The following is a 27,976-nucleotide window of genomic DNA, read 5'->3' as shown; positions in this document are numbered from 1 at the left end:
TATAAATAACTCAATTACACACAGCTGTATTTTATTACAAAAACAGTTCACAAATAGGTTTGTCTGTCAAAACTGCATCAAAAATTATATACCAAGTTCCTTATGGAGCCATTAAAAGGGAAGTTTCACCTTGCAGTTAGCTATTTTGAATTAGCTGCTGCATCATTACTGCACACAGGCTGATCAACTGCAGGAACTCGTCAGAGCCATCTGCCAAGCATTTGTCTACCTCCTGCAACAACAAAAAGGTCAAGGTTTTCCAGATTCAATGACAGCAATACCAACCTGCCAGAGAGCAAAAATTTCAGCAGGGTTTTTACAGGCTACCTCTTCCACGCACCCCTCAGGAATATACATCCATGATTCTCAAGCTGCAGAAACTAGTCAAGGGTATGGTTTGGCTTCCCACAAGTATGTTTATACCAGTCACTACCTTAATAGAAGTTAAAACCGATGTATGCAAGATACTTTGAGTTGCTAGATCTGTGTTTGTGATGCTTGCTTGATGGAGAAATTCTACTAACATTTAAATTCACATTCCACATACCATCTTTCAGGCAGCTATTCTACTTGCCAATAAAGAGCAAGAATGGCATACAGGTGATTGGAGGGTACCACTTCCATCTTCCCTTCCTGCTAGATGAAGCAAGTTCAGAAAGCTGAGAAAGGATTGCTCAGACAAGATGACTGGGGTGCAACCTCCACCAGACATTTTATTTGAAAGTTATTTCTCTTGCTTCTCAAGCCCCTCTCAACTATCCGTTACCATAAAAGGAAACATAGAGACTTGGTTCACACATAATGTTAACCCATGGTTTATTTAAACCATGATTTGTTGCCCTACGCAAGATGTCTGGCAGACAATCAAACCATGATTTGATTTCTCAGTCGCTGAATTGTTCCTCTCATTTGCTCGTTCCCTCCCTTTATCCCAACCGCAGCACTGCCCAAAGTAAACTGTAAACAACCCACAGTTCACAGCCCCACAATAAAGCATAGGTTCTCTTCATGGGTTGTTTGTGGTTAACATTCCATAGCTAACTCATAGTTCTAGGTTTGCATGCAACAACCCAGGATTCAATAAACCATAGTTTGTCACTGCATGTGAATCGGGTCACTGAGAACTACCATTAGTATAATTTCTCATGAAGGAAGAATACAGTATGAACAAGAAAGAATACAATAAAAGACAACTCCCCACAAGCAAATGAACATTCTAAATGCTTCATGTTCATTCTTAACTCTATGTTTTAGCCACTAAGGGAACAATCCTATGGCGGCTAGACAGCCATAGGATATCTGGTTTTCTGGGAACCAATCTCTCCTCCATCCGTGCTCTGCACTCGCAAGGGCAGCATGGAGTGGCATAAAAGGGGCATTACCGGCGGATGTTCTGGGGTGGGGAGGGCAGAAATGCCTGTACAACTCATCCAATGTGTCATACAGCAGCCCACTCTCCCACTCTGCCGTCCCGCAGCTATACAGCTGCAATTGGCTGACTAGCTGAAAATGCAGGGCGGGAGAAGCGCGGAGGGAACAATCTCCTCCGTGCTTCTGCCCTGCACTGGATAGGCGGTTGCCTCTGAGTTCAGAAGCAGCCACCTATCTGCATAGGATTGCACCCTAAAGATCTTAATGAAAAGCAAATAACCAAGACTTACAGCAAGTTTCTCTGCAATAACAGATTTCTGCTTGTCGCTGAGATCCTCACTTTCAACAATGATATCATGAAGCTGGTTTATAAGTTGTGTAGCTGCGTAACCTTCACTGATCAAATTCTAGATACAGGGAATATTGAAAGTAGCTAGCATTAACAGTTCTAAGCAAATATGTTTTATTGACTTAAGACTACAAACCCCTTTCATTAGTAGAGAGTGAAAGTTCTCCTTGACTTAAATAGCAGAATGGCGGGAGATGCTCAGCTTATCATTAATTCCCTACAGTGTCCCATAAGGTCTATTGTGGTACAAGGTTTCCTGAAATCGGGAATTATATTATGAAATGCAAGCATATACAATGCCAATTCTTAAAAGGTAGCTTAAATGGGATTTGTCTAATACTCTGAGGATTACTTGATGGCTCAGACAACGGGGCTATCTCATTTTGTTGTATGCCAGCACTGTAAGAGCTTTAAGCACAAATCAGGTAATTAGCTTAGCAATTTCTGCAGGTTAACCAGACACCCAGTCCCTCATTGAGAGTCCTGAAATATTTGTGCAAGTGTTTGTGTTATGTGCTGACAAGCAGGCTTGCAGCTTTACAAGAAATTTGCACTGCTTGCGAAGACCTAAAAAGATCCACTCTACTAATATAATCTTTGAGGTGGCCTTCACAGTGTATCTAGTCCATTTCTCTATTGGAAGGAAGGATATTCAGCATTCTAATGTAGAACTCCCAGCCAGAAGGCCCTCTCTATCAAAGCAATTTTATTTGGCCCCTAGTTATCCTATCAAATTTTAATCAAAATGTGGTAAAATGTTTGCCCAGTTCCACTTATAAGCAAATGGGAAATGTTTTTAAGGTAGATTCCACAGCTCAATGTTGCATGCCTAAGATTTTGTGTAATGCCCCAAGCTATGTCAGAGTACATACGCTCTATTTAATAACTAGATGTCATCAACTTCATTACAGAGCCTAACAGTAAATTGGGGGGTGGGGGGAAGACTCCTGCTGCAGCTGTCTGCAGAGGGCTTTTGGCTATTTGCAGGGGGGCGCGGTATAGAAATGTAATAAATAAAAAATAAATGTGAGGGAAGAAGGAGTAAGTGAAAGGGTGGGGAACCCAGACCTAACAAACACTGGAAGGATTCTACATCATAAGAACATAAGACCCATGCTGGATCAGACCAAGGGTCCATCTAGTCCAGCATTCTGTTCTCACAGTGGCCAACCAGCTGCCCATGGGAAACCCACAAGCAGGACATGAGAACAAAAGCATCTTCCTGCCCAAGTTCCTCAGCAACAGCCTTTGACAGCATATAACCATCAGAGCTAGTAGCCATTGATAACCTTCCCCTCCGTGAATTCGTCCAATCCCCTTTTAAAACCATCCAAATTGGTGACCATCACTTAGGGATGTCGGAGAATTCCGCCACAGGCCCCAATGAGGCCAGATTCAAAGGAATCCGGCCTCTGGAGTACGCAGCAAAACGGATCCCTTACCTCCGCCGCCTCCCCAGAACCATCCGGAGCTGGATCCTCCCCGCAACTCTGCGGAGCCGCCAGCCGGCTCCGTATCACCAGCAATGCGGCTATTGCCGTGCCACATCACTAGGTTAAGGGCTGACGCTGGACGCAAATGGCATCCACTACACCATTTGCGGCCGTAAAGCTCTTAGATTAACCTAAATGCAGCCATCAATGGCTAGCCTATCGCGGGAAAAACCAGACGCAAATGGCGTAGAGGACGGCTGCATTTAGGTTAACCTAAGAGCTTTATGGCCGCAAATGGCGTAACGGATGCCATTTGCGTCCCGAGTCAGCCTTTAACCTAGCAATATGGCATGGCAATGGCCGGCGATACGGAGCCGGTGGCCAGCTCCGCAGAATCACTGCAGAGCGGTGTTGGCCAAAGAGGATTCCAGAGAGAGGAATGGATTGCCTCCCCTTGGGGGCAGATTCCCGCCCCCCCCCCCGAACAACAGGTAGGGAATCCACCCACCCCTACCGTCACTACACCTTGCAGAAATTAATTCCATAGTTTAACTATGCGCTGTGTGAAGAAGTACTTCCTTTTATTTGTCCTGGAACTCCCACCAATCATCTTCATGAGTTGCGCCCTAGTTCTAGTATTATATGAAAAATGTCTCCCTATCCACTTTCTCCACACCATGAATAGTTTTGTATACCTCTATCACATCTCTCCTTACTCATCTTTTTTCTAAGCTAAACAATCCCAGCTGTTGTAAACTTTCCTCATAGGGGACTTGCTCCAGCCCCTTGATCATTTTAGCTGCCCTTTCCTGCACGTTTTCCAACCCTACAATATCCTTTTTTTAGATGCAGTGACCAGAACTGTACGCCGTATTATCAGCATGGTCATATCACAGATTTGTAACACGGGGAGTATGATAATGGCAGTTTTATTTTCAATTCCTTTCCTAATTATGCCTAATATGGAATTTGCCTTTTTCACAGCAGCCGTACAGCAGGTTGACATTTTCATTGAGCTGACCACCACAAACCCAAGATCTCTTTCAGGGTCAGTCACCGCTAGCTTAAATCCCATCAGCTTATACTTGAAGTTGGGCTTTTTTACCCCAATGTGCACCACTTTACACTTGCTTACATAGAACCACATTTCCCATTTGGATGCCCATTCTCCCAGTTTGGAGATATCCTTTTGGAGCTCCTCGCAATTCCCTTTTATTTTAACCACCATAAATAATTTAGTGTTATCACCAAACTTGGCCACTTCACTGCTCAGTCCTAGTTCCAGATCACGGATGAATAGGTTGAAAAACATTGGTCCCAGTACGCATCCCTGCGGGGCCCCACTATTTACATCATTGAGAGAATTTCCCATTTATTCCCATTCTTCTTTCTGTTCTTTAACCAGTTAGTGATCCATAAGAGGGCCTCTTCTCTTATTCCATGACTGCTGTTTGCTCAGGAGTCTTTGGTGTGGGACTCTGTCAAAAGCCTTTTGGAAGTCCAACTAAACGATGTCTACCAGATCACCCCTCTCCACATTTTTATTGACACTCTCAATGAACTCTAAAAGGTTAGTGAGACAGGACTTACCTTTGTTAAAGCGATGTTGCTTCTTTTTCAGTAGGGCTTGTCCTTGCATATGCTAAATAATTTTATTTTTTAATAATGCTTTCAACCTATTTACCCAGAACAGACATTAAGCTCACTGGCCTGTAATTTCCTGGATCCTTTTTTAAGAATTGGTGTTACATTGGTCATTCTCCAGTCCTCTGGCAAAGGACATGTTACATATTTTTGTTAGAAGATCAGCAATTTTACACTTGACTTCTTTAAGTAGGATGGATACCATCTGGGCCCAGGGATTTATTAACTTTCAATTAATAAATTGAAGGTTGAGAACTTCATCTTTTGTCACCACTATTTGCCTCAGTTCCTCAAACTCCCTTCCTGAAAACATCAGTTCACACAGAGGTATACATCCTACATTTTCTAGTGAAGACAGATGAAAATAATTCATTCTGCTTCCCCACAATCTCCTTATCCTCCTTTAGTACTCCTTTAACTCCATTATCATCCAGTGGTCCAACCATCTCCCTAGCTGGTTTCCAGCTTCTGATATATTTAAAGAATTCTTCATTGCTGGCCGTGACATTGTTAGCAATATGCTCTTCAAAATGCTTTTTTGCATTTCTCATTGTCTGCTTGCATCTCCTTTTGCAAACTTGTGCTCCGTTCAGTTTTCCCTCATTTGGGGAAGCATTTACCTTCAGAAAATGGAAGCCTTCTTTTCTCTAATAGCTTCCTTGACACTGTTCATTAACCATGCTGGTGACATGGTGCTACCTTTCCTAACCTGTGGTACACATTCTAGCTGAACTTCTTTTATTGTGGTTTTGAGTAACCTCCAAGTATTTTGAAGGGATTTAACCCTCTTGACTCCCTTTTTCAACTTCATTTTTGCTAGTTCCCTCATTTTAGAGACATTTCCTCTTTTGAAGTCAAATGTAACTGTGTTGGACTTCCTTGGCAATTTTCCACTTAAATATATATTAAATCTGATTAACACTGTGAGCACTGTTTCCAATTGGTTCAGCAACATTTACATATCGTACTAGGCTCTGAGCAACACCACTTGGGATTAAATCCAGGGTCGCTTCTCTGGTCGGTTCCATGACCAACTTTTCTAGGGCACAGTCATTCAGGGTATCAAGAAATGTAACGTCTTTGTCATGAATGGAACATCCATTTATCCAGTCAATGTGAGGGTAATTGAAATCAGCCATTATTACAATACTGCCTCATTTGGAGATTCTCTGATTTCATTTCCCATCCATCTCAAGATCACCATGAGTGTTCTGGTCTGGGGGACGATAGCATGTTCCTAGTACTAAATTAGTTTTGGAGTCCAGTATTGTCACCCACAGCGCTTCTGCAGAAGCGTCTGCTGAAAGGACCCTTATATACAGCTAAGGGTATAAAGAGGGAGAAAAAGAGATTGAGTTGAAGAACCCGATGACAAGTGGAGTGTCCTCCTAGCTTATCAGGGAGAGGGGGTTGTTGAAGGAACATGAGTTTCTATAAACCAATCCCAGGCACACTAGCCAAGACCTATTCCTCTATTTCTGCCTGCTATCTCCCTGGCTGTCTCCCTTGATCATACCTACTTAAAGGAAGACCAGGAAGCAAGTGTGGGTGGGAGTGACAGACTTGGCAGAAGGAAACATAAAGCACACATGATTAAGAATTTTCATGTGATTTCAGCACCTGCCACACTGAATTATTCAAATATGCTGAAGCTTAACATTAATCAAGCCCTTACTGTAAGTCAACTCAGAAAAGAACTCAGATGAAACCAGTTGCATAAATCTTTACTGTACAAACTGAGCCAGGCAATTTTACCTCTAGGGATGTCTATTAGCAGGAGGGCTACTTCTCCCCTTAGGAGTGCTTTCCCACCTAAGGTCACAGGCCAAATAAATGTCAGGGAGTTCACATTACATTTACACCATGACTGGCTTAAAGGCAAGCAGGTTTTAGTTTCAATGTGCTTACATAAGCACCATCACCTCCTCTCACAGCATTTACAACCTACCAACACAGAAAGGAGCATAAAATAACCCTGACCCTTATATGTTTAAAATTTTAAGTAAGCTACCTTTGTTACAGCTTCCAGTTTCTCAAACGAACCACTCTGACAGGCAGTTAGTAGTCCATCCAACATTTCTTTAGGGACAATCTGCAACAAAAAGCTCCATGAATAAAAGTACACGTACTTTGCCATCTCATGATGCACCAAAACAATTTTTTAACATTAGTGGTATTTCAAGAGAGTGTGGATATGCAGGCAAAAAATCAAAGGCCATGATCAGAATATTTTGGCTTATATCCAATGATGTCATTCTACAGCTTGCAGAAACCCTATTTTTATCCTTGCACAAGTGTCAAATCCAACACTTTGTTTGGCTTGCACAAGGCCTTGCGCAACTCATTACAACTTCATTAGACTAGTTGTTGTTAGTTGTGCTAGCAGTTGCACTAGCAGAACGTTAACTCTTCTCATTTTTCCACTAGCATAACATCGGATATAACTCAGAACTAGCACAACTAGCACAAGCAACACCTCCTAATGAGTTGCACAACAGCTTGAGCAAGTACAATCAAAAGTATTGGATTTGATACCTGTGTGAGGATAAAAACTGGGTGTCTGCAAGTTGTAGAAGCTTTGCGCTAGCATAATGACATTGAGTACAACCCCCGTTTCCCGCAAATTGTCTCTCATAAGCACTGCAACCAGTGTTCTTAGGTTTCCATACATTTTTAGATGGAAAACATTTCATATGGCAACTTTACCATACCACCAATGTCAACGCTACAACACATTAACATCACGCCATGCAAAAAAGGGATGGTAGAACCCAAATTAAGGGCTTTACCTAAAAATGTATGAGCATCAGTTTTTGGAATGGGCAAGGCATACGCATGTACTAGCAGTAGATTATGTAAGGCATGAGTATTCGTTGGCAATATTATACAATAATGGACACAAGTTGTGGGCCCATAAGGAATCACTAGTGGGACGGGCAAAAGTCAAAGAAGTGCATTTCCTGCAGCCTCAACACCTCCTCCACCAAGATTCTTTGAATCTAAAAAGGAGTCAGAGCCCTTAAAAGTTTATAGCATTCTCAACTGGAGTGGTGGACCCCACAGATCTCTCTACAGTACACATCTCTCAAATCAACTCTGTAAGCTCTCAGGGAGTCAAGCAGACCAGTCCCTTCGTCCGTCCACCCCCCATCTGATGCTCAACTGCCCTTAATATTCCATGACTCCTAAAGCACAATTAACACACACAACCCCATGAAATCAGTTCAGAGGGGATTAGCTGTTATTTATATGTTTAACCACCCCTTTGCCATGGAACAAGATTAGGCAAGTAGTTTCACAACAGTGTTGATCTCTGCCATATTATATGCCTTTCCTTTGCTTGATCAGCTACTCTAAGAACGTGTCAAGCTTCCAAAAACATGCATATCAATATTATTTCTTTATTTTTCTATGCCACCCAACAGCCAAAGCTCTATGAGCATTTACAAAATATTAAAACCTTAATAATACAATATAAAACACAATAAAAACAATTTACATATAAAAAGCCATAGATGTTCATAGCAAGAGACAAATTACAGCTTGTTTTATCCTGCCTTGGTAATGGGTTTAGTGTCACATTTCAAGACTTATAAACAAGCTAGTATTAGAAAAGGCTACCTGTGTCAAGAATGTCTTACTTTGCCTTATCTCGTATGTGCCCTACAAAGGCTTCTGAGAAATTTGTGTTCACAGGAAGAAACAAAATAAAGTACACTACTTATGCTGGTAATTCATTCATAATTTGTCAAATCAGATTAATTCAACTTGAAAAATCACCAGTATCGATTATTTACCACTAAATCCTTAAAAAGACAACTAAGCAGGAAGGAAAACTTTTTTTTTTGCTCAAAATGTTTCCCTTTTGAATCAGAACACCTGGTTCAAAGGATTTCTAAGGATACATTTCTGTATGCTTAATTTTTTACCCTCAAATCATTAAGTTTATTATTCTTAGCAAGTCATAAAAAAAAAAACTTGCCACTACTGAAAGCACAGCTTTGAAGAAAGACTGCCGTTTTACATGGGCATTTTTCCAGTAGCAAGCACGCGATAGGTCAGCTTAAATAAAAGTGCTTGGACCCACCCCTGCAATTTCAGTGACAATTTTCTCAGTGACTTCTTTCCCGCCTGTTAGTCGTGTAGCACTCTGAAGAAGCGTGATTGCTTTTCTCAAGTCTCCTTCCGACGCATGAACAAGATAAGAGACTGCCTATGGAACATAAGAAATAATATTTAAAAGAAAAGAAAACAAGAGTAAATAATGACCAGGAGAGATGAACACTGGATATCCTTTTCTGAAGCACTCATCTTCCTGTTTCTTACAGCATATTTGATATCTAATTGACTGGGAAGGCTAACACCAGGGGAAGTGGGGGAGAGAACAGAGCACTGTCCCACATAAAATGATTTGCCACACCTAAGAAGATACATTCCAAGCTTTCCTTTTCAATTATAAATTTATCTGAATGTGTTTAATAGATGAATCTATTTGCAACTTAAAAAGAAGCCCATCTCCCAGCCATTTCCTTAGATGTGTTTTAGGGTTGTTTCTCATATTACTTTTCCTTACAAGCATTCTTAAGTGGATATTGGAACCAGATTGTAAGCTTCTTCCTGCTGAGAAGCACCATGTACATTGATAGTATCGCATCTTAAGTTGGTTGGTTGCTGCACCGGCAGCAAGAGTCTGCAGCACTCCTGAATGGTAGTCGGAGGGCTCATGGGCCTGGCTATGGCACAGCACCAGGCCTACAATCTGCTCCCTGGCTCAGTGAACTAGAGGCAAGGCCACTGCATGGGGAAACTGGATACGCACTGCTCTCTAGAATGGTGCTATTCTGTACTTTGGATGTAACTTGTGGCTCATTTGTCAAAAGGCTGGCCATTCACTGACCAAGCACAGAAACTGTCTTACAATGCTCAGATATTGTTGTTTTGGCTATCTGCTACAGCAACTATCCTTCTGGGAAATGGGAATAATGGTTGTACCATGCATGTAGTTCAGCAGTGACCCAGAAAAATACACTGAGCAATGCAACAGTCTCTTTTCACAGCATTAAAACAATGAATCTCTGGATTAACAGAAAAGCTACCTCACTGCTGACCATTACATTCTCCTTTTCAGCAATGTCTAGAAGTCTCTGCTGTTGGATTTTGTCTGAAAGGGGCTTGAAACGAAATTTAGAGCATCGAGATGTTATAGGTTCAATTATCCTGTCAAAAGGAGGCAGGGAAACATAATTAGAATAAATCCATTACCTCCAGTTTCTATAGAACAAAACAGTTTTCATTCCCTCCTACCCATAGTAGATACATTTAATTTAGCATACACACATGTGGAATTCAATCAATTCTAAAAATACAAGCTTAATCCTGGGCTTTTTAGGAAAGGAGCTTGTTAAGAGTGGGGTACTAAAACATACACAAACAATCAATAAGGGTGCATGGTAAAACCTATACATACCGGCTGATGTAATTACAGATAAGACAGAAGCGTGTCGTTTTGGATTCTCTCTCCATGGTCCGCCGTAAAGCTGCCTGGGCTGCTGAGGTCATAGAATCTGCTTCATCCAAGATTATAATCTTAAAAGGGGGACACGGCTTTCCACTAAACACACATCCACCACCAAAACACACATTAACAACTTATGGTACTAGTGCAATGTTTTTGGCAACATATATTAGCAAAAAAAAATCAAGCTAGGACATAAACATTGTTTAGCCATGTTTATCAGTTTGAGATTTGAAAAATGCTTTAATATTTCAGAACTCTTCACATGCAGGACATCTTCTTAGAACACTGTGGCACTCTCTCTACTCAAATGTTACTTGTGTATTAAATTACTTTCTAGAGACAAGTTAAGTTCCTTTCGCTTGTGAACCTCTTTTCCCCCCTAATAATTCTTTATTAGTTCTCAGTTTCATATAACAAAAGAACAATATATCAAGAAATCAACAGTATCCACTAGTCCGTGTCTTTCTACTGATTAAACATAAATAAACGTTCTCAAATCCTGGACATTGTTGCATGAATTTCCATTTCTTTTTCTTACAGTCCTTTTTCCCCTACCAACCTTCCCTCCCCCCACCCTCCCATAACACCCATCACCTGAGTGATCCCACCTCAGGAAAAACAAAAAAACCTCAGATGGACAAAATAATATTCAAAGAAAAGCAAAAGGGGAAAATAACTTAGTAATTAGTGATTAACCAAACAGTTCCACATATGGCTGCCAAATCAGGAGGCCTCTGTCCTCTTTCATCAGGTTTTAAACAACATTAATTCATGGGAGGCCAAAGATGACATGGCCTCACACCATGCTTCAATCCTGGGTGGGTGTTTTGCCTTCCACGCCTGCAGCACCGATCTTTTAGCCTCTAGAGTCGCCTTTAACAAGTCCATTAGTGGTACGTCACTCCTCCATATTAATGGTCTAACACCACAGTATGGCCTAGTATGTCAAAATCTAATTGAAGAGTGAATTTGATCGTTTCAATCACATTCCCCCAAAACGGTTCCAGCACTGGACAACTCCAGAGCCTGTGCATTAGAGTCCCTTTCCCTTTTTGACATCTCCAACAAAGGCGAGAGTCACTTAAATTCTTCTGAGACAGTCTTTCAGGTGTCCAGTAGGCTCTTAGAATAATCTTTTGTTGGATTGATCTTAATTTCAGATCTAGGGTGCTTTTTTTTAAATGCAGGCATGGGTTCCAAAACTTGCCCCTCCACCACCACCCAGATAGGGGTTTCCAATCATTTCGGTTCAGACCAGTGCAATGTCTGTGGTTAAAATATAGGTAGTGTGGTAGGTGCCTGGGTCTGGTAGACTGAAGCTTCCCTCCTGCACTGAGAGTCTCATTTTGCAATAGAGAATCTGGTGTTTTTTCCTTCCCATAAGAACATTCTAAATAATGTATCCACAAGATTAAAATAAATAGGCTTTGGATATTTTGAAGGGGATTCCCCTTAGCACGTAAATCAGCCTGGGGCTGATATTCATTTTAATGGTATTCGCTTTGGCCCACAAACTTAATCTGCATCCCTTACATTGTTCAGTGTCTAGCTTTATGTGCTCCATTAGGGGATCTAAATTATATAGGATCAAGTTATTTAATAGCTTAGGGACGGAGAGACCTAAATACTTGAAAGAACCTTCACTAAGTTTAAATCCCAATTCTGAATAAATCATCTTGCTATGTGGGGTTCCTAGGAGCATAACCTCTGATTTCTCCCAGTTCACCCTGTAACCTGAGGCTTTGCTATATTGGTTTAGTGTGGTAATTAGTTTAGATAGGGACTTGGAAGGGTTGGAAAGGGACACCAGGGTATCATCCGTATACAAAAATATTTTTTGTTCAGTGTCACCCAGTCTAATCCCTCTAATTTTTGGGTCCGTCCTCAGTGCACAGGCCAATGATTCTAATGACCACCTGTAAACCTCCTTTAAAAAAAAGTTGTACATAAATGAGTTAATCTTAGACTCGAAAGGCTCTTTTTAAAATTCCAGCTGGAATTCCCCTCCCTCTCTGCCCCAAGCAGCAAATCAGACTAGATGGCTTTCAGGGTATAGCAATGAGAGGAGAAGGAGAGGAGCACCAAGTATGTGACAGGAAACAGCTGACCCAAAGAAGCAGATTGACCAATGGTTCTCATAAAAATGAGAAGCAAAGAGCTGCCAGGGAAGATGTAGCCTTTCGCCAACCCTTGTCCTGTATCTTTCTTTGAGTTATTTCAAATAGGCTATTTCCCTATGTACCAATTGTTGCCCTGATGTTCAGAATCGACAGCACTATTTTCAACCAGATTTTTTATTTTTCAAGGGTATCTTTATTCAAAACATTTAAAGCTTGCCATTGTCCTGTGTTGTCTTAATCCTTTTCTTAAACTATGTAATATTTTTGTTCCTGATTTAAGGGCAAGAGCAAGTGCCAATAACTCTCCTAGTTGTATTTGGGAAGGCTCATGTAAGGCCTGACAGGACGTGGGGGAAAGCCCTTAGCTTTGTAAGCTTCTGATGTGTACCTGATAACATTTCAACGCATTTGCTATGTCTGCTTGCCCATTTGCAGGCCACTGATTATGGGCATGTAAGCATTAACATGCAAATGGCCCACCACTTGCGGCAAGCGCATTCAGAGTTTGCCCAAGACAAGGTGGACATGATGATGCCCCTCCCCCATATCAAGTACAGAAGCCAACTGGACTGGCAGCTGAATCTTACTTCAACACTAGCAACTTGACAAGTGTCTTCCACCGCACTTGAGGTCAATGGGCTAGCTTGGGGGAGTGCAGGGCTGGCAGCATGGCACACACAGCTCTGTTCTTCAATGCCACTTGCTCACTGCCCACTCAAGCAAGTACTGCAACGCAGGGGTGCCATGCCAGCATGCATCATCTGAGCAGAGCAACATGTGCACACTTAATTTATTAAATTTCATCCCGTGTTTCTGGGATATAAATTAGCTGCTCAAGGCAGCTAAAATAAAACACAAATTAAAAGATCTTGGTTAAAACACAAATAAAAACAAATCAATTAGAAGGGCACAATCCTAAGCATGTTTAGAGAGAAATAAGTCCTACAACTCCCAGCATTGCTGGCTGGGGGGTTCTGAAAGTTCTAGAACTTATTTCTCTCTAAACATGCATAGGATTGTGCCTTAAAAGACATAGCCAGCACCCAACCAATTAAACCCCCTTCAACAGAAGACCACCTTTCATGCCAAATGCCTGCCTGAGTAAAAACATTTGTCTGCTGATGGAAGGCCAACAGAGACGGAACCAACCTAGCCTCCCTCGACAGCGTTCCAGTGTCTGGGAGCAACTATGTACAATGATTCCTGCTGAAATGTGCGGTCTGGGCTGGCTGCCTCTCTGCTTGCTTGCCTAAGCAGACACTTTTCCCAACTGTGATGTCTATGAAGCACTGAGTACAAGTGACAAGAGAGCCAGCTAGCTCAGGCCAGAAATAAGCAAGCATTGCTGCTGCCAGAGTACCAACTTAGGCAGGTAGGAACAACATGAGTGTGTATAGCTGGAGGGGTGGGGGGCACTCAGGAGGAATGGCATGCATGATGCCCTCCAATATTCACTGCTGAATGTGGCTGCCTCATTCTGCCTAATGGTAGGGCTGGCCATGACTGAATTTAAATGTGACCAGGAATGCACAGTAAACTTAGTTTGCTTATGGCCCACATCCTGTAAATCAGGCCTATGAACTGTTTACCAGAAGTGGCAAAGTACTGACAAGATAAATATCTTATGTACCAGGGACAACACGACTTAACTGGAAAGAAAATTAGCACTGGAATATTTTGGCGAGAGAATGTATGGATGTGAAGCTTGGGTAGAGGAGGCAGGAACAACAGCTATTGTATAGGGCAGGGTTCCCAAACTTGATCACAGTAGCCCTCTAAAGCAGGGGTGCAGAACGTCTTTCAAGACTGGAGAAACTCTTGCGAGTTGCATTCCAGTGATGGGCAGGACCCAAGGCAAAAAGGATCAGCCACAAAAAAACAAAAAATACCAGTATAGTTTAGCTTGAAGTTCTTACTGCCAGGAACTAAGCCTCAGAAGAGGTATTTCAACCTCTTAGACTGGGGGAAAAACCTGCACAAAAGCCAGGAAACCACCAACCGATTGGTGGTTGTGGAAAAGAGGCTAGGGCCAGGGGAAGGAGTATAACCATCTGAGAAACCCTGGAGAGCTGGGTTTGGACCCCAGGCCCAAGGTTCCCCACCCCTGCTCTAAGGCAAAACAAAACATCAACACCTTTTTGCATCTTCTCCCTGGCAGCTTTTCAGCTACTCTGGAAAATGTAATCATATCCTCTCCCCCCGCACTCTTAACATTTTCCCTAAGCACAACTTTTAATATTTCATGCTTTCATCTTGTAAGCTTTTTAGCCAACTCTGATCAACGGGCTGATAGGATGCAGGATATCCAGTGCCAAAAACCATGATTGTGAAGCTGTTCATATTCTAATGACTGAATCATTAAGGGTGCAATAAAAGAAAAGTACATTCAGCATTACAAAAGCTTAAAAGGGTCCATACGTGACCTATCAGGGACTTTAGTGCAAGATGTGTGCAACTGGTGAAGGATAAATTCTCTCAGAACGTAGTTATGCTCTGTGACTCACAGTGGCATGCATTTTAGAACCTGAAAGCCATCGTGCAGTGCTGACTCATGGCTTATTTTAGCATTACAAAGCTAATCCATATAAAACTGAAACAGAAAAATATAATCCTATGGAGTGGCTTTGATCGTTGTGCTTACTCTGAACGACTTCCCGACACTGTCAGCTGAGCAAAACTCTTCACTTTCTCTCGAACGACTTGTATTCCACGTTCATCAGATGCATTTAACTCAAGGACTCGCTGTCGGAACAGTTCGGGCCTATTTACCATAACAGAAATTTAGCCATCTTTTAATAAATTTATTATGCAGAACTGTTAATCTGGCTTCACATTTTGAATTCTGGATATTGGTCTTCCCAGGATAAAAACAAGGATTTCTCTCTCCCTTCCTTCCCCTTAAATAGGGATGTACAGTTTGTGTAAAATCCGTTCTGTCTGTGTTTCGCAGATTGTCAGACACCTTTCATTCCATCATCTGCCCATCCACAGAATCAGTTTTGTTTCCGAATTTGCACAAATTCGTATTTGCACAAATGCACGTTTGCACACATACAAAAATGTGCAAATTCCCCCAAAATGCCCATTTTCACGCTTTAGCCTATGGGGGAAATGCACATTTTGGCCGGGTTATTTTAATCTTGCATATTTTTCTACGACTACACTTTGGAAGGTTAGAGAAATGGCCCATAAGTCCATGGGATCTACCTGATAGGGAGAAAGCCGGTCTACTGCAGAATCTGGGAGTCAGATTCATGAAAATCCAAACTCATTTGGTTCCATTGTGGATTTCTCTGACATCCCTACCTTTAACTGAAGATCCATCGCTTTGAAATGATTCAGCTGATGCTATGCCCAGCACCTCTTTGCTTAAGAAAAGAATGAGTGTTTAGGGCAAAGCATCAACTCCAAAACAACACGAAATGTTGTGATTATTCAAATGCCTGTGGTACCATCACAGGCCTCCACAACCTGTGACGCATTAAAATGAACACAGCCCATCAGGGGAATAATAAGCCTCTTGTTTCTGTAATTAGTCGTATAATGCTACTCTGAAATATCAGGAAGATGCATGAGTGTGAAGATGGGAAAGGTGTTGGAGATGTGATAGGACATAGGAAGCTGCCTTACACTGAGTGAGATCACAGGTCACAAATTCTGCAGGCCTTTATTACTGTTAGGCTTTCAAACACTCAAAGCCATGCCCTCAGTTTTAAAAAATAACTTTTGGTTTTCCTCCCAACATTGCAGTTAATCTTACTGCCACAAAACTAACATACTTTGCAAGATTGTCATTCCCAATATTCTTTGGGCATTAGATTATAACAATAGGTCTAGTGTACCAGCTTTACAACCTCGAAGCCCTTCTCCCCAAGCTTAAGATGGGGATATTTAAGGAGTGTATAACAATGCAGAACAGTTCTACTAGCCACTTTAGCTTCCCCTGAAAAAGGCATAAAGAAATTGTTGATAAAATGGAGATGGGAGGCCGTGGCTTAATCATTAGAAGCGAAGTTAAGTATTTTTCTGGATCTGGCTTCCGGTCTTTTTGTTGTTGCTAAAATACAATTCACTCCTTCCTTTCATGTTCTAGGCATCCTTTTCCAACTATCCCTCTTTTATAAGCTCCATTCAACTGAGCTTACTTACATTTCCCTACTGTTTTCTATGTAAAGATATTAGTACTTTGCTCTTCACTGTCAGTCACCCAGAGCATTTCCCAGTCATCAGTTACAGATGTAGTTCAAATGTGAAGTTTCCTGTTTCCGGGAAAGACTAAACTGTTCTAACTAGAAGAATAAGGGCTGATCACAGGATAGTAAACAACCTTTCAAAGATGCACATCTCTAGTTACTGGATTTTTTAAAATTCACAATTTTTATTCTCTCATTTAATATTCCTCCTGCCCTCATAATATTTTTGTGGCTTTTGCTATTAGTAGTTTTACTCTAGTTTATATGCATGTTTTATTATTTAAATAGATCCTAGCATACTTTGACAACAAATATTTCCTAGGCATCGTATGCACATGTCCATGAACATATATGGATTTTTCATTCTTCAATCTTTGCCAACCATTAGCCTTGTGAGCCTACCTACTCTCCCCACTCCAGCATTTTATATGCATGACTACAAAGCATTTTACTGTGCACTATTTTGTTGAAGTTAGTGCCAGATATGCCTACGAACTAGAACAGCGTATATATTTAAAAACACAATTCAAGTCATCAAAACTACAAGAGGATTGCCAAACTTGAAATGGACACTTTCCTAAATGCCACTGGATTCCAGACTTACCCATAGAGTTCTCTGGCTGCTGCCAAAATAGTAGATGTTTTTCCAGTTCCAGGTGGGCCATAGAACAAGAGATTGGGAAGCTGCAACAGCAGACGGTTAAAATACTTAGTCATACAATATTTAATTAAGTATGTATTTTGCTGTCTTTTCTGGACATTCACAACAGCAAGTGCAGAAAAGAGGCAGTACATAATTATATGGGAGGTGGGAAATACACAAACATTCAGAGATGTATTTTGTCCATAACACCTTTGCTGTGTTCGTTCTCACACACAGCCTATTTAACCTCTATTTGTGGTTGCACTACACTACCCTCTTCCTCTCCCAACCCCCTCCCACCCCTAGTACCTCCATTCACATACTCATAATGGTAATAAGGCATTAGTCTGATAGTCTTCCCTCCTACTCTATCTGCATCCCTTCTCACCAAGAGATTCATAAATTCCTAGGCTGCGCAGTCCAACAGTTTAAAATTTCCGAGCAGCTGGATAGCACCATAGCAGCTGAGCCAATGGCAAGGCATGTATTCTAGTATGTCCTAACCCTTTAACTTAAAGGTGCGCTACTATACATGTCTACTTGGAAGTAAGCCCTATCAAGTTTAATTGGCCTTACAACAGGTAATTCTGTATAGGACTGCAGCCTTAATGGCTATATTTTTAGCAGAGCTGTAACTTGACCAAGCCACGCTATTTCTGACTCTCGCCAATGATGAGGTTATGATACCTGTTGGAACAGTCTATTCTGATTACAAGAAGGTTACAGTTACGTGGAAATTTACAGCTCATGGTGATTTCTCCATGGAAAACACATTCAAACAAAATGTTGACTACTTTCAAGATATGTCATCAGTCAATCGATGACGTATTACTTTACCATGGTCAAATATTCTATTGAATACTTGGAAAAGGTATTTATAGTCCAAAACATCTGGAAGGTAGCAGGTTGCCTACCCCAAATAGAATCATCTTTAAATGAACTAACTATTCAATAATGGTGAGAGTTCCAACAGCTACCATAGGCACCAAAGAAGGGACATGTCCCATTACATTATTAACCCTTTCTTTGAGCAGACACCCTTGCTGTATCACAAGCTGCCTTTGACAGCCCCTTCAGTTAAAAAAAACTGCTTTTTGGCAAGGGGAAATGTCTCTTTAAGAAATGGAACCCTGAAGTCCCTTGGGCAAGTTGTGTAGTTTTTAGGATCCCAGTCAATAATATTTTTTTCAACTACCAATTAAGCAATATTGTTCAAATATCATTTGTTTGGTCATTTCAAATCTAGGTATAACATGGAAGTTATATTCAATGCTTTCTAACTGGGATGCAAAAAAAAGCTCTCAGCTTATCATTATGTCCATAAACTTATCTGAACCTGTAAGCATCTAAAATAGTAGACTCAAAATAGAACAGCCCAGCCATCTTCACAAGTCAAACAAGGCACCAAATTATCAGTCTTCTAAAGAGAAGCAATAGTATTTCTTCTCTTACTAATAAAAGTATTTTCTTTTTGAGTTATCATTATAATTAACTATATAAGGAGCAAGTAATAAGCCTCTCTCTGTTTCAAGGCAAGAACCCAGCAAAACAGTATCTTTATACTTTCTTTTATATTCTAGTGTAACTGTGAAGAAGTGTTATTACATTCTGGGGACTGCTCGCACTTACGTGGAATATGTATCTGCTTAAATACAAGATGGTTTCACCTTCGAAGCAAAAATTATAACTCCCCCACCCCCAAATTTTTTTTTTATATATATATATATATATATATATATATATATATATAAATAAAAGTTCTTGCAGCCTTGCAATATCCTGCAATTAAGAATACTGGGTCAATTCAACTTTCAAGAAGCAACACTAAATTACACATATGGTTGCTTGTTTTAGAATGAGCAGCACCCTAACTATCACAAGAATATGACACTGCTGGAGTCACACTCAGGAAGTTGACCTCCTTACTCATTCCTATAAGCATCATTCTACAGCTAAGGATTTTATGGCATTTTGACCTTATTTTGTAAGCTGCTCTGACAGCCATGGTTGAAAAATGACTAAGAAACATTTCAAATAAATGATTCATAAGGCAGTAATGCACAAGTGCTCTTCTACTGAAGGACAAGTTTAGTTTAACTTAGATATGCTACAAAGCATTAAGGGAACTACAGTACTCACATCAGCTCCCTGTAAGGATTTCTTCAGTACTGCAACAACTTCTTCTTGAAATGCAACTTCATCCATACATTTTGGGCGGCTAGATAGAAAAAAGGAGGAACACTAAACATGTACTAATTACTAATACTGATGAAAATTGTTATATGTATTCTCTTCATTCCCTTAGATTAATGAGCAAAGACTTGCTCCCCCTTTTTTTTAAACTGACGTTAGAGTTTTGAGGGTGCAGAGCACAGCTGTCATGGCTGCAGGACCCATCCTGTAGAACTCATTCCAAGATATGCACCAGACTCCCTTATTGTATTATTTTCACTGCCATGAGAAAATGTTTTATTTAGTAAGGGCTTTTTTATTGGATATGCAGCTTAGGCTGCAATCCTATACCCACTTACTAGGAGTAAGCCCCATTGAACTCAATAGGTCTTACTTCTGAGTACACATATATAGGAATGTGCTGTGAGTCTCTTAAACTGGTCCTCTGCAGCTGTTCATTTTTAAATGTAGTTTTATTTTACTGTAAACCACTTCCTTTTAACAGAAGTTAATAACTCGTTCACACTTCAAATCTGGGGCCTGAGAAATATTTTAGTCAGAACAGATGCATATTCTATAGTGACTCTGAAGCTCTAAGGTTCATTATATAGACTAGGGTAGGCAACCTGTGGCCCTTCAGATGTTGCTGGATTCCAACTCCTGCCAACAGTTATGGAAGCCAGGAGCAGGAATTCAACATAATCTGGAGAGCTGGAAGTAGCCCACCCCAATACAGACAGTCGATGTGCTAGTCACAGATGAAATACAAAATAGAAGTACAAATAATTTTTTATTGTGTTATATTATTAAGAGTTCTTGCACATAGCCTCTCTGCTTATGACTGCAATACCATGCTGTATGCACAACAACACTGTCAAGTCTTTTTTGGCCTCCATATCATCAGGTAGGTATGGATAAAGCGAAATATATTATGGGATTACTCTCAATGCCGTCTGAACTGCAGCATAACCTTTCACTGGCTGGAACATCCAAAGGACATCCGATGTGTGGTGAAGTCATGCCAGGCAATGACTGAAAATGTTACCAGACTCTGTGCACTGACTCAAAAAGGCTCTGTGGGAAAGAGAAGGAGTGCCAGGATGAACAAGGAACTGCGGCATCCCTAAAAGGAGTGAACAAGGGTAGCAGCCCAAAACAGAGCAACTGTACTGGTTCTCTTTTTCACGGCTTACCTACCCAAGTTAACTGCCAATATGAGTGGTCTACTTGTGCAAGCAACATAATCTAACAGGAGCTGCAGACGGAATACCACAGGTTCTATTTTTCCACAGAAGTAGTCTCTAATCTTCCACAAGCAGCTCCTCTGGCACCAGACTTCATATGAAGGCAAAGTTAATTTAAACTGGCAGGAAATACTCACTGGTGCACTTGTCTATTAAATGTAACAGAAAATCAACACGGGGGACATCTAGCAGTTACAACCACAGTGATTACTTAAAACACCTAAAACACTGGCAACCCCCTTCCCCCAAGCACTTCTACCTCTTGCATGAATCCTAGGTAGTTACGCCTGTCAGATCCTAAGCCACAGCCCAATGCTTACTATTTTTCCACCCAAGGAATGGGTCTGACCCTCTTGCCCTCCCCACTGCCTCCTGCAGTGGCAGCTGTTCCCCGGTCCTTGGTAGATAGGGGTTTAGTGCTGATTGAAGATGGACCTTTCAGGAAAGCCTGCATTGCTGCTGTTTCTCACCAGACTGCAAAGGGAGAATGAGAAGAGGATTAAACATACGTCATTATCGTTTGCCTTTGAAAAAATATGTTTGTACATGTTAATAGCCTCCTCTTGTTTTTCAGTGGCCCCATTTTGGCTATAAACTGACTGTCAGCACTCACCATCTAAGTTTGCTGTTTCTATATACATCCATGGTTTTAACCTGAAGCGCAGACAATTTTTTTAGTCACCTGTATTAGGTTTTCTCTTTTTGAACCTTAATTTCCACTTGTTTTAACTCTCCTTTCTAAAACCTTCTTTCTAAAAACAAAGTCCACATTATAAAAAATAGCAACCTTAGTTATCACAGGGAGCACAATCGGCACAGCATCCAAAGATGGTAAGAACATAAAGAGAACCAAACGAAGTCCCTCAGTCAACTATGCAACTGCACAAGAGAATGAAGAAATGCCTAATAAAGTCATCCAACTCCAGATGAATATTGGATTAAAGTTGCTAACTGTCAAACCGCTTTCTAACATGACAGCTCCACAGAAGATCTGTTATTTCATGAGGGGAAATTGACTTCTTCAGAACAAGGGTAAAAAAAAAAAAGCAATTACTTTTGTTGGACCAATTCATTTACATGTAGCAAAGTCTTCCAACATCCACATTTTCCATCTGGTATCAGAATACAATGGGTGAAGTCTGCAAGGATCATTTCACCTACTGTCCCATTCTCTAGAACCAACGCAGTGACAGCAGCCTTTTTAATCCAAAACGTCATTTTTATAGTTCAAAACTGCAGGTAATTTAAGTCCAGCTACTAACAGGATCCTTCAGCAAAGGAGATCGTTACCTTGTCGTGGTGCTAGAGCTTGAGCACCTCAATGACGTCATGAGCTAAACTGTGAAGGGACACCCAAGACGGGAAGGTCATGGCAGAGAGGTCAGACTAAATACGATCCCTGGGGAAGGAAACGGCAACCCACCCCAGTATTCTTGCCATGAAAACTAAATGGATCAGTACAACCAGAGATATGTTGGTATACCATCGGAAGATGGGACTCCCAGGTCGGAAGATGGTCAAAATGCTACTGGGGAGGAACAGTGGATAAGTTCAACTAGCCCCAGATGTGATGACACAGCTAGCTCAAAGCCGAAAGGACAGCTAGCAGCTGACAGTGCTGGTGGTGAACGACGAATCCAATGTTCTAAAGATCAACACACCATAGGAACCTGGAATGTAAGATCTATGAGGCAGGGCAAACTGGATGTGCTTATTGGGGAGATGTCGAGATTAAATATAGACATTTTGGGTGTCAGTGAACTGAAATGGACTGGAATGGGCCACTTCACATCAAATGACCACCAGATCTACTATTGTGGACAAGAGGACCACAGAAGAAATGGAGTAGCCTTCATAATTAATAATCAAGTGGCTAAAGCAGTGCTTGGATACAATCCAAAAAATGATAGAATGATCCCAATTTGAATTCAGGGTAAGCCATTTAGCATCACAGTGATCCAAATATACTCACCAACCACAGATGCTGAAGAAGCAGAAGTAGATCAGTTCTATGATGATCTGCAGCACCTACTGGATAATACACCAAAAAGAGATGTTATTTTCATTACAGGAGACTGGAATGCTAAGGTGGGTAGTCAAACAACACCTGGAATTACAGGCAAGCATGGTCTGGGAGAATAAAATGAAGCGGGACATAGGCTGATAGAATTTTGCCAAGACAACTCACTGTGCATAACAAACACTCTTCCAACAACCTAAAAGATGACTTTATACATGGACTTCACCAGATGGTCGACACCGAAATCAGATTGACTACATCCTTTGTAGCCAAAGGTGGCAGAAATCTATACAGTTGGTAAAAACAAGACCTGGAGCTGACTGTAGTTCAGATCACAAACTTCTTATTGCACAATTTAGAATCAGACTAAAGAGAATAGGGAAGACGCACAGATCAGTTAGATATGAGCTCACTAATATTCCTAAGGAATATGCAGTGGAGGTGAAGAATAGATTTAAGGGACTAGATTTAGTAGATAGGGTCCCGGAAGAACTATGGACAGAAGTTTGCAACACTGTTCAGGAGGCGGCAACAAAAAACGTCCCAAAGAAAAAGAAAACCAAGAAGGCAAGATGGCTGTCTGCTGAGACACAGGAAGCAGCCCAAGAAAGAAGGAAAGCAAAAGGCAACAGTGATAGGGGGAGATATGCCCAATTAAATGCAAAATTCCAGAGGTTAGCCAGAAGACATAAGGAATTATTTTTAAACAAGCAATGCAAGGAAGTGGAAGAAAATAGAATAGGAAGGACAAGAGACCTCTTCCAGAAAATTAGAAACATCGGAGCTAAATTCCAGGCAAAAATGGGTATGATCAAAAACAAAGATGGCAAGGACCTAACAGAAGCAGAAGAGATCAAGAAAAGATGGCAAGAATAGATGGAAGATCTGTATAGGAAGGATAATAATATCGGGGATAGATTTGACGGTGTGGTCAGTGAGCTAGAGCCAGACATCCTGAAGAGTGAGGTTGAATGGGCCTTAAGAAGCATTGCTAATAACAAGGCAGCAGGAGATGACGGTATCCCAGCTGAACTGTTTAAAATCTTGCAAGATGATGCTGTCAAGGTGATGCATGCCATATGCCAGCAAATTTGGGAAACACAAGAATGGCCAACAGATTGGAAAAGATCAACTTATATCCCCATACCAAAAACGGGAAGCACCAAAGAATGTTCAAACTATCGAACAGTGGCACTTATTTCACATGCCAGTAAAGTAATGCTCAAGATCTTGCAAGGTAGACTCCAGCAATTCATGGAACGAGAATTGCCAGATGTACAAGCTGGGTTTCGAAAAGGCAGAGGAACTAGAGACCAAATTCCCAATATCCGCTGGATAACGGAGAAAGCCAGGGAGTTTCAGAAAAACATCTATTTCTGTTTTATTGACTAATCTAAAGCCTTTGACTGTGTGGATCATAACAAATTGTGGCAAGTTCTTGGCGGTATGGGGATACCAAGTCATCTCGTCTGCCTCCTGAGGAATCTGTATAACGACCAAGCAGCAACGGTAAGAACAGACCACAGAACAACGGACTGGTTTTAAGATTGGGAAAGGAGTACAGCAGGGTTGTATACTCTCACCCTACCTATTCCACCTGTACGCAGAACACATCATGCGACGTGCTGGGCTTGATGAAGCCAAGGCTGGAGTTAAAATTGCTGGAAGAAACATTAACAATCTCCGATATGCAGATGATACCACTTTGATGGCTGAAAGTGAGGAGGAGCTGAGGGACCTCATGATGAAGGTGAAAGAAGAAAGTGCAAAAGCTGGGTTGCAGTTCAACCTCAAAAAAACCAAGATTATGGCAACCAGCTGGATTGATAACTGGCAAATACAGGGAGAAAACGTGGAGGCAGTGACAGACTTTGTCTTTCTAGGCGCAAAGATTACTGCAGATGCTGACTGCAGCCAGGAAATCAGAAGACGTTTACTTCTTGGGAGGACAGCAATGACAAATCTTGATAAAATAGTGAAGAGCAGGGACATTACACTGACAACAAAGGTCCGCATAGTTCAAGCAATGGTATTCCCCGCAGTAACCTATGGCTGCGAGAGCTGGACCATAAGGAAGGCTGAGCAAAGGAAGACAGATGCTTTTGAACTGTGGTGCTGGAGGAAAATTCCGAGAGTGCCTTGGACTGCAAGAAGATCAAACCAGTCCATACTCCAAGAAATAAAGCCAGACTGCTCACTTGAGGGAAGGATATTAAAGGCAAAACTGAAGTACTTTGGCCACATCATGAGAAGACAGGATACCCTGGAGAAGATGCTGATGCTAGGGAAAGTGGAAGGCAAAAGGAAGAGGGGCCGACCAAGGGCAAGATGGAGGGATGATATTCTGGAGGTGACGGATTCGACCTTGGGGGAGCTGGGGGTGGCGACGGCTGACAGGAAGGTCTGGCGTGGGCTGGTCCATGAAGTCACGAAGAGTCAGAAGCGACTGAATGAATAAACAACAACTAACAGGATCGCAGCAGTTCAACTTCTCTGGTCCCACAGATCAGCTTTCTCCATTTCAAATAGAGGGGTAAAGTACCAGACCCAACTGTATTACTTTCATCTTCTTGGGTGGTGGGGGGAGGGAAAACTCTGCAAGCCACTGCTTCAAAGCACTCTGTGTGCCTTGAAGCAGCAGCTCCCAATGGCACATACTTCTCCCACTCCTTGCCCTTCCGTCATCAGAAGACGACACCATAAGAACAACCATGCTGAAGCAGACCAAGGCCTATCTAATCCACCATTCTCTTCCCACAGTGGCCAACCAGATACCCCAAAGGGAAGCCCACGAATGAGACTTGGGCACAAAAGCACCCTGCTGCTCGTGCTCTCCACCAACTGGTATTCTGAGGAAACACTATCCCATATACCATAAGCAATATTCAGCCATCATGACAAGTAGTGATCGCCGATAGCCTTACCCTCTATGAGGAGAAGGAAATGGCAACCCACTCCAGTATTCTTGCCAAAGAAAACCCCATGGAACGTATCACAAGGCTAAGATATGACAGGGAGGCCTAGCGTGCTATGGTCCATGGGGTCATGAAGGGTCGGACACGACTTAACGACTGAACAACAACAACCCCCATTTGAAGCCATCCAAAGATGAAATCGCAGTGAGCAGAGCCTGGCTTAATCAGACAATGCATGAGCTTGTTCCTTGAGGAGCTCCTGCACTGCCCCCTTTGGTGTCCAATCCAGCAGACTTTTGAGTGCAGCAGTTGCAAAGGCAAGTTGGTACGCTGCTTCAACCCAGGAAGGCTTAAGCCAGGGAAAGACAGCAGGCCGGATGCGGAGGCCAGCAGTCCCCCATCCCTCTAGTTCAGGGGTGGGCAACCTGTGGCCCCCGTGATCCCACAATCCCTCACCACTGGCTATGCTGGCTAGGACGGTAAGCCAAAACATCTGGAGGGCCACAAAGTGCCCACCCCAGTACTGGAGGGATGAGAAACTGCCCACCCCTGCTCTCCTGCAGCCTTCCCCAACCTGGCGCCCTCCAGATGTGTTGGAATGCACCTCGCGGAAGCCCCCAGCCACTGCAACTGCCCGGGGGGTTCAGAGAGTTGTCGCCCGAAACATCTGGGGGGCACCAGGTTGGGGAAGGGTCTAGTACAGGGGCCCACCGTGCCTGAGGAGCGGGGAAAGGATCGCGGCCTCCGGCGTCACTACCGCCCGCGCGCTCCCCACAAGCCGCCTGCGAGGCGCGCGCAGCTCCCCTCTGCCTTCTTCCGCCCGAGGCCGCCGCCGCCGCCGCCGGCCGCTTCCCGCCTCGCCTCCCAGCTCCCGCCAAAACCGAGCGCTCTTTTTCCTCCACCCAAAGGGAGGGGCCACTTCCGGCCACATAGGACCGCGCTAGGAATGCGACTGCCCATAGAGCTTTACTACCGTCGCGCGGCCCGTAGAATTATGGCACGACTCGAAGAGATGGGGGAGGGGAGAAGGCGGAGCCATCTGAAGGGACGGGGGAGGGCCGAAGGGAGGGGCACGAAAGGAGAAACCCCTCCCGTCCCGTGAAATACGTCTTCACCCGCCAGCGTTCCCTCCCCTAATCGGGAGAAAAGACACACCGCGCATGCGTAGAACTCCGGCTCTGTTTCCACCCCCTCCCCCGCGGTCCCAGAGGGTTTACGCGTGGGTCCGCGCGAGAGGCGCGCTGTCGCCCTCGCCCATACCGGGTGACGTCATGCTTCGAACTGGAAAGACGGCCGCTAGGGCGCGCATGCGTACAAGTCTGTCTACAGAGTCCGTAGAGTTAAAGTAAAAAAGACAGTTGTATTTGCGGAGGGCGTCGTGTTGAGTCTCTCTCGCGCGCGCTACAGGAGTAACAGCGACAACGCGAAAAAAATTTATTTATTTTATTTATTTATTGCATTTATACCCCGCCTTTTTTCCTCTTGCAAGGAACCCAAGGCGGCTGACATTATCCTCCTCCTCTCCGTTGTATCCTCACAACAACAACCCTGTGAGGTGGGTTGGGCTGAGAGTGTGTGACTGGCCCAAAGTCACCCAGTGAGCTTCCATGGCCGAGTGGGGACTAGAACCCGGATCTCCCGGCTCCTAGTCCAACACTCTTGCCGCTACACCACACTGGCTCTGTGTATCCGGCGCTGTTTCGTTACAGTGTCGAAAATCCCTGTACGTGAGCATCCCGCCCACTCGCCCGCCCGTGGAAAACGCAGAAGAGAGACACCCATGTTCTCCCACTCTCCGGTTTGGATGTGCTGCGGGAAAACACTGCCACTTCTCACTGCCCTGCAAAATACCCCGCGCAGCTAGAGCGCGACTGCACGCGTGTTCAGACAAGAACGGAGTCCTACAACTCCCAGCGTGGAGGGGTGCGCCTGGCCTGCTCAGAAGCAACCTTTGCCCAGAGCAGCGAACCGGCGGCAGAAGGTGGCCCTGTGCCGGAGGGAGACGGAGGGGAACACAGCTGTGGGCAGGCGTGCGAGAGGAATTCGCCGCGTCCCAAAATGTCCAGTTTCCTCGCACGTTTGGAAACTGGAAATGCGTCTGCGGATGCAAGCCACGCGTTGTTGTCATTCAGTCGTGTCCGACTCTTTGTGACCCCGTGGACCATAGCACGCCAGGCCTTCCTGTCCTGCGCTCTCTCCCGGAGTGTGCTCAAGTCCATATTCATTGCATCCGTGATGCTATCTAGCCATCTCATTCTCTGCCGTCCCCTTCTCCTTTTGCCTTCAGTCTTTCCCAGCATCAGGGTCTTTTCCAGACAGTTTCTCTTCGCATTAGGTGGCCGAAATATTTGAGC

General features: G+C 42.9%; 1 protein-coding gene across 17 annotated transcripts; it reads right to left on the bottom strand.

Annotated features, from left to right (window-relative positions):
• Positions 1-10: 10 nt before the first annotated feature.
• RFC4 (replication factor C subunit 4) lies at positions 11-26,947 on the bottom strand. Of its 17 annotated transcripts, none has more exons than XM_084847617.1 (13): positions 26,596-26,634; positions 22,660-22,715; positions 21,008-21,161; positions 20,385-20,517; positions 19,411-19,489; positions 17,233-17,312; positions 15,077-15,196; positions 10,265-10,408; positions 9,894-10,014; positions 8,885-9,010; positions 6,809-6,889; positions 1,662-1,778; positions 11-232 (listed from the first exon to the last, which is right to left on the bottom strand). In XM_084847617.1, the coding sequence occupies exons 5-13, from the start codon at positions 19,474-19,476 to the stop codon at positions 137-139; spliced, it is 951 nt and encodes a 316-aa protein (XP_084703743.1). In that variant the 5' UTR covers positions 19,477-19,489; positions 20,385-20,517; positions 21,008-21,161; positions 22,660-22,715; positions 26,596-26,634; the 3' UTR covers positions 11-136. The 17 variants fall into 17 exon arrangements, with proteins under 17 accessions (XP_084703743.1, XP_084703740.1, XP_084703742.1 ...); XM_084847614.1 differs by lacking the exon at positions 26,596-26,634 and adding an exon at positions 26,334-26,522 and having other exon boundaries at positions 22,660-22,718; XM_084847616.1 differs by lacking the exon at positions 26,596-26,634 and adding an exon at positions 26,334-26,522.
• Between the last annotated feature and the right edge of the window lie 1,029 nt (positions 26,948-27,976).

Source organism: Heloderma suspectum, chromosome 3 (assembly GCF_057233095.1).
Source record: "Heloderma suspectum isolate Gila_16-S chromosome 3, 16-S_ref, whole genome shotgun sequence".
Lineage (NCBI taxonomy): Eukaryota > Metazoa > Chordata > Lepidosauria > Squamata > Helodermatidae > Heloderma > Heloderma suspectum.
Note: the sequence above shows the minus strand (reverse complement) of the source record. Positions and strands in the feature narration are given on the sequence as shown.

What these genes read in the sequence shown, in the direction of transcription:
- RFC4 (XM_084847608.1), bottom strand. Translation starts at nt 21,141, where the DNA reads ATGCAGGCTTTCCTGAAAGGTCCATCTTCAATCAGCACTAAACCCCTA. An exon ending in ATTCCTTGGGTGGAAAAATA is followed by an intron (nt 19,490 to 21,007) that starts GTAAGCATTGGG and finishes TTTTCTATCTAG; the next exon opens with CCGCCCAAAATGTATGGATG. An exon ending in AACTGGAAGCTGTAACAAAG is followed by an intron (nt 1,779 to 6,808) that starts GTAGCTTACTTA and finishes CCCTGTATCTAG; the next exon opens with AATTTGATCAGTGAAGGTTA.